Source organism: Bison bison, unplaced genomic scaffold, assembly GCF_000754665.1.
Source record: "Bison bison bison isolate TAMUID 2011002044 unplaced genomic scaffold, Bison_UMD1.0 scf7180017864304, whole genome shotgun sequence".
Lineage (NCBI taxonomy): Eukaryota > Metazoa > Chordata > Mammalia > Artiodactyla > Bovidae > Bison > Bison bison.
Genome location: NW_011494876.1, coordinates 16,236,351 through 16,243,699, shown reverse-complemented (window position 1 = coordinate 16,243,699; position 7,349 = coordinate 16,236,351). Strand labels below are relative to the sequence as shown.

The window sequence follows — 7,349 nt, the reverse complement described above, 5'->3', positions numbered from 1 at the left end:
TCTTCCGATCTAGCCCTTTCTTTCTCTGTGAGGAAAGACCACCCTGGCTCTTCAAGGGACTTGACTTCAGCTTCCCTGGGGAGCTGTTTTCCTCAGGTTCTTTGGGGACGAAGGCTTCCCGGCCTGCCTCAGAGACCAGGAAGAGAGTCCGCCCCCGAAGTCAGGGTGAACCGGAACCCAGGGAAACCCACTGGGATTGGTCATTGATTATTATGACGGGAAATCCCTTGGAGGGGTCTGGAAAGGACAAGGAATGACTTATTTAGTCTACGATCCCAGAGCATGTCTCCTGGTAAAAGAGACTGAAAATGAGAAAGAGCGACTGAACCGAGGTTGAGGCAGGCCTGGTGGAGGCCAGAAAAACAGACTAGTTTTCCCTGTGGCCAAGTAGGGGCACTTGGAGGACCCTGCACTGCGATCTCAGGATTCTCTTAGTTGAAGATGGGGTCAGATGGGAGGGCTCGGAGCCCCTTAGGACACACCCTCTTCAGCCCCATATATTCCTCCCTGCACATAACCATGCCAAGGCCCTTCTTGTGGAAATAGTCACTTGCACTGAAACCTTTCCCTTCCTTTTCTGCTTCCTTTAATGGGATTGGAGGATGAGAGAGGGAGGGAACTCAGCCCCTGTAAGGTGTTAATATGTGCATTTCAATTTTCATTTACCTTAAAATAGCTAAGGTCCAACTAAGAATGACTACCTCTTCATTACTAATGTTATACTAGTATCTGTGAGGAGAGGGATTTTTGTAGATGGGATCTCTACCCTCTGAGAATATAAAAGCATGTATACAGATAGCATGGTGACAGGTGAATGCACAGAGGACAGGTAAACTGAGACTCTTGGCACATAAAGCACCAGGTGGCCGTTAAGCACAATTGGTATAACCATAGAATTTCTAAAACCATATTTAAGAAACCTCTTAAGAGTAAGTTAGGTCTGGAACCTGGGGAGTAGTTATTCTAAACCGCAAACAACAGGTTATATAAATTACTCTATCAGCATAAACAGAAGTGAAAAACAATAGAGGATTTATCATCTATATGTAGTTATAAGGACCTTGTTAAAAAAAAAAATGACCTTGCAGTGATATGTGTAAAAGTGTCTAGATTCTAAATCTACACTTTAGATGGAGGAAATTCTGCTAGTGTGGATGGAAGAAAAAAAACACAGACTATCAAAAAAACTCGGACATACACACCCCATAGACTGTAGCTCGCAAGGCTGCTCTGTCCATGGAATTCTCCAGGCAAAAATACTGGAGTGGGTTGCCATTTCCTACTCCAGGAGATCTTCCGGACCCAGGAATCCAACCCAGGTCTCTCCTGCATTGCAGGCAGATTCTTTACCATCTGAGCCACCAGGGACCCCCAAACATGAAGATCAGGAATCCCATATTTACTTTATCTCCTTTATTAAAATATATAATAAAGTCTGTGATGATCCAGGGACTTAAATGTAATAATTGAAAACAATGTGTTTTAAATTTATGGATATTTGGAAAGTTTTGCTCCATTGTCCTAATTTAGTTCCCATTTACTCATTTAATAATATTTTGTATTATTTGCCAGCACTTATTATTTGCTATGCACAATTTGTAGATTTTGAGGGTATAGCAGTGAACAAAACAGACAAAAATTCCTATCTTCAAAGAGCTTAAAACTACATTCTGGTAGGCATGGGTGTGCATGCTGAGAGACAAAATATGATAAATTAATAAAATATATAATATATTAGGATGATAGGGTAGAGAAAAAGCAGGGAAAAGACATAGTGATGATGATGATGATGATGATGATGATGATGGTTTTGGCCTCACCACTTGGCATGCAGGATCCTAGTTCCCTGACCAGGGATAGAACCTGTGCTCCCTGTAGTGGAAGCTCAGAGTCCTAACCATTGGACAGCCAGGGAATTCCCATATAAGGGCTTTTGTGTTTCTTTTACTGTGAACCATTGGCTCAGATGTCCTGACCATTTTCTGTAAGATTTGTAGTGTGATACAAAATTTTCTTTTTAAAAATGTTATGTAGTCAGATTTGTCAGTTTTTTTCTTCTGGACTTTTTGAGTCAAAGTTTTCCCCACTTCCAGGCTATAGAGAAATTTACGTTTCCTCCACTCCAGTGCTTTTATGGTTTCATATTTATTTTATCTCTGATTCATTTGTAATATTTTGTGACATATGGTGAACAGACTAGATCTGATTTTTTTTGATATATCTATTCAGTTATCCCAACTCTACTTTAAAATGTTTATCTCTCCCCAACAAATCTGAGATACTACCTTTATCATAAACATACATTTCCATTTCAGAAAGATTTATTGCTCTGTTCTACTGGTTTGTCTATCTAATCCTGTGCTAATTTATGTGATGAGATGTGAGGAAGCATCTTGCATTGTTCCTGATTTTAGTGGGAACATTTTTAGTTTCTGACCATTAAGTGTAATGTTAGCACAATATTGTAAATCAACTATGCCCCAATGAAAAATTTTTTTAAAAGGATGATGTTAACTTTGGGTTTGGGGGTAGATGTTTTCTATAAAGTTGAGGAAATTTCTGTTTTTTTACTTTGCTGAGAGTTTTTATCATGAATGGGTGTTGGATTTTATCAAACGCTTTTTTGTATCAATATGGTTGTATACTTTTTCTTCTTTAGCCTGTTGATGCAATGAATTAGCAGTTCAGTTCAGTCTCTCAGTCCTGTCTGACTCTGCGGCCCCATGGACTGCAGGATGCCAGGCCTCCCTGTCCATCACCAACTCCTCGAGTTTACTCACACTCATGTCCATTGAGCCGGTGATGCCATACAACCATCTCATCCTCTGTCATCCCCTTCTCCTCCTGCTTTCAATTTTTCCCAGCATCAGGGTCTTTTCCAATGAGTCAGGTCTTCGCATCAGGTGGCCAAAATATTAGAGTTTCAGCTTCAATATCAGTCCTATAATCCTAATGGATTATATTAATTGATTTTCAAATGCTGAACTAGCCCTGCTTGCATCTCCTGTTGTGTATAATTCTTTCTATGCATTGTTGGATTCAATTTGCTAATAACTTGATGAGGACTTTGCATCTATGTTCATGAGAGACACTGGTCTGTAGTCTTCTTTTTTTGTAATGTCTTTGGTTATATTATTAGCATAATGCTGGCCTCATAGAATGAGCTAGAAAGTGTCCCTTCTGCTACCTCTTGGGTGAGGTTATACAGAATTAGTATGGTTTTGTCTATAAATGAATTGGTAGAATTTACCTGTGAACCCATCTGGACAATATTGCCAGTTTTTAAAATGAATTTTCTTCAGTTTTCATCTCAATGATCTAGCATATTTATCAAGAATTATTTAGAATTTGAGCTAATTATTTAGCCTATCTGAATCTTCACAAGCTTTTAAATGGGGATAACAAAATCTGCCTCACAAAATCATTAAGCTTATATTCTGCAATGTGTCCAGCACTGTGCCTAGCACACAGTAGATACTGTGAAAGTAGTACTACCTTTAGCCCCTTGATTCTGTGGTCTATTGACTTAACTTTCTTGCAAAACAAATGCTTATAAACACACAAATGTGTGTAATGTTTTAGAAAGTTAGAAAACTTCAGTGTAATACATTTCTCTAAACAAGGTTAAATTATATTAATGTATACCAAACTACCTGTATTTGTTCAGAACTTATGCTTCATCTTATCTAGATCTATACTGGGGATCTCATATGTGTGGGTATCATTTTCTGATGCTCTCAGTGGTAATATACAATCTGATACATATGAATGTTCTGTGGGATCAAGGAGACAAAATTGAAAATTGGGCTTGTTTCATAAAATCCAGGCACTATGATCATCATATGAACTGTATTATGTAGTATGTTAGATTGGCAGTGAGCGGAATAGGAAACTGCTGTAAGAGGTGTGGGAAGACACTTTTGCCCATAGCACTTATTCTTCAACCAGCTTCTTACTGCCCAAATTCCACAGCTTTCTTGGCATTCCAATATCCTATGGGCTGAGAAGAACCAGTCTTTTCGGGAAAGGTTATAGATTAAGTCATTCTTTGTATCAGGCAATGAAAGAGGGGTTTATTGGTCTTTTTCTAAAAGCAGATTATTAGTAGAGGTGGCAGAACAAGAAACAAGAAAGCAAAGGATGGCAGGCAAATTTACTTTTTTATAGGTGGCTGGGTTTGGGCTCTGATATTGCGGGGAATTTGCATGCAATTTAACTGCAAGGAAAAAAAAAACACAAAACCTATTTCTGGCAGATATGTAATGGGAATTTTCACCAACTGGATGAGAATATAACTGCTGAAATGCCCTCATCTACATATAACAGTCACTGTAAAGTAATCTTTGGAAAAGTACTGTATTAACCTTTTAAATGAATGTTCCTCTCTTTTTAAAGGGAATAATCATAAGACATGAATTTTAATGTCTGGAATATCAAAGATATGTTCAGTATCCCCTCAGGCTCTGGGTAAGTTTTCTGGTTATGTATTCTTCTACTTGAGAAGATTGATTTCATGAAAACAGGCTCCCCTTCGTATGGGTTTATAGTAATAGAGTTACCCCATATAGCTTCTTCCCCTCGCTTGTCAGCACTGTAACCCCCTCATACTGTCTTCTCCCTTTGCCTATTTTCTGATTATAAAATTAATATCAATTCAGCTATGTGTGCTAATTCAACAATGACTGTCCAGCACCAGACCTAGGGACTATGAGGCCTGTGAGAGTTAGACATGGTCCAACATCTAGAAACTCTAACCTCATTTGGAGCAATTGCTATTGAAACAGCAAGGAGCAAACTCAAGACAATGTATTCAGCTGTATCGTACAATTTGTAGGTAACCACTCCAACTGCTAACAGGCCTCATTGAAATATTGTTCCCTCTACCACTCTGCTGAAGTACTTAGATTGGTGTCCTCTAGCCATGCAGAAGGGCCTGCTATTGCTAGTTTGGTGGGTGTGCCCCAGAAGTGGTATATATGGAGGGATTTCCAATTGTTTTTGGCATGCTTTAATCTTTGAATAGTTTTTTTTCCTCCTAACACCTTCCTAAAGACAGCAAAAAACCTAAAACATTGTTCTTTTTGTTTTTTCCTTGAAAAGAAAAAAAAGGCTTACAGTTGATACAGAGTAGGGGAAAAAATATATGTTTAATTCCAGATCGTAGCTTGAAGATACAAATCCTACATGACTTCTGTAGGCTCACAGAGCTGTTTCTTTTCCAGCCCAGCTAATTATTCTCTTTGACCTAAGAACGGAGTCACAGAGAGCTATTTAGCTATTTTGAGCAATGATTATGCAAACCATATTATAATATATGTGTGTAGCCCATTACCTTAGCTAATCTTAGAAAATGATTCTATGAGTCAAAATAATTTCTCTTCTCTGTTCTGAACAAGTAGGGTTTCTTTCTTTCTTGTATTAATATATAATGATTCCTTTGGCTTAGAATATGTACTTATGTGCTATCTATTTTAAATTTAGCATTTGGAAAAGGAATGATCTGCCTGTGTGTTTTAATGAAAAGGATGTTTTCTTGGCTTATACAACAGCATTAAGTAACATAAACTGTTATTGAGATGTCTTTCAAGTAAAAACTTGAAGACTATATGTTTGTCTATCCACTTATGTGCTATCTCTGTGTAGACTCAGTACACTGTATTCAAGTGTGATTGTATCATTATCAATATCATTATCCCCTTCAAATGTGAGATTTAGACTGGCATAGGTATCCATGGGAAGCAAGTTGGGGGTCCACAGCTAGAAGTATATAAAACAATCAAGGATAAGACACTAAAGTATAAAAGGGAATAATACAGTGCTTAATGGATCTTTCTGTGTGCAAATCTGAGTTGATCATATTCTTCAGTCTGTATGAGACCTATATTAGTCTGCTTGGGTTGCCACAACAAAGTACAATAAACTGGATGGCTTAAACAACAGAAAGTTATTTTCTCACAGTTCTGGAGATTGAAAAGTCTTAGAACTGAAAGTCCTATGCCAGCATGATTGGTTTTTGGTGAAGACTCCCTTCTTGGCTTGCAGACAATTGCCTTTTTCTGTGTCCTCATATGATGGAGAAAGAATGAGGGTAAACTCTGTGGTGTCTGTTCTTATCAGGACACTAATCTCATCAGGAGGGTCCCATCCTCCTTACTTCAGTCACTCAGTTGTGTCCGACTCTTTGCGACCCCATGAATCGCAGCACGCCAGGCCTCCCTGTCCATCACCAACTCCCGGAGTTCACTCAGACTCATGTCCATCAAGTCAGTGATGCCATCCAGCCATCTCATCCTCTGTCATCCCCTTCTCCTGCCCCCAATCCCTCCCAGCATCAGAGTCTTCCAACGAGTCAACTCTTCGCATGAGGTGGCCAAAGTACTAGAGTTTCAGCTTTAGCATCATGCCTTCCAAAGAAATCCCAGGGCTGATCTCCTTCAGAAGGGACTGGTTGAATCTCCTTGCAGTCCAAGGGACTCTCAAGAGTCCTCTCCAACCACAGTTTAAAAGCATCAATTCTTCAGCGCTCAGCCTTCTTCACAGTCCCACTCTCACATCTATACATGACCACTGGAAAAACCATAGCCTTGACTAGACGGACCTTTGTTGGCAAAGTAATGTCTCTGCTCTTGAATATGCTATCTAGGCTGGTCATAACTTTCCTTCCAAGGAGTAAGCGTCTTTTAATTTCATGGCTGCAGTCACCATCTGCAGTGATTTTGGAGCCCAAAAAAATAAAGTCTGACACTATTTCCACTGTTTCCCCATTTATTTCCCATGAAGTGATGGGACCGGATGCCATGATCTTTGTTTTCTGAATGTTGAGCTTTAAGCCAACTTTTTCGCTCTCCACTTTCACTTTCATCAAGAGGCTTTTGAGTTCCTCTTCACTTTCTGCCATATGGATGGTGTCATCTGCATATCTGAGGTTATTGATATTTCTCCCAGCAATCTTGATTCCAGCTTGTGCTTCTTCCAGCCCAGTGTTTCTCATGATGTACTCTGCATAGAAGTTAAATACACAGGGTGACAATATACAACCTTGCCGTACTCCTTTTCCTATTTGGAACCAGTCTGTTGTTCCATGTCCAATTCTAACTGTTGTTTCCTGACCTGCATACAGGTTTCTCAAAAGGCAGATCAGGTGGTCTGGTATTCCCATCTCTTTCAGAATTTTCCACAGTTTATTGTGATCCACACAGTCAAAGGCTTTGGCATAGTCAATAAAGCAGAAATAGATGTTTTTCTGGAACTCTCTTGCTTTTTCCATGATCCAGCAGATGTTGGCAATTTGATCTCTGGTTGCTCTGCCTTTTCTAAAACCAGCTTGAACATCTGGAAGTTCACGGTTC

General features: G+C 39.3%; 1 protein-coding gene across 1 annotated transcript in view; it reads left to right on the top strand.

Moving 5' to 3' along the window:
• Positions 1-4,395: 4,395 nt before the first annotated feature.
• The window catches only part of CCDC36 (coiled-coil domain containing 36), a 22,400-nt gene continuing 19,446 nt past the window's right edge, over positions 4,396-7,349 (top strand). Inside the window, exon 1 of the mRNA XM_010851870.1 lies at positions 4,396-4,467. Within this exon, the coding sequence (XP_010850172.1) occupies positions 4,412-4,467 (56 nt within the window). The 5' untranslated portion in view covers positions 4,396-4,411. The remainder of the gene's footprint in view (positions 4,468-7,349) is intronic.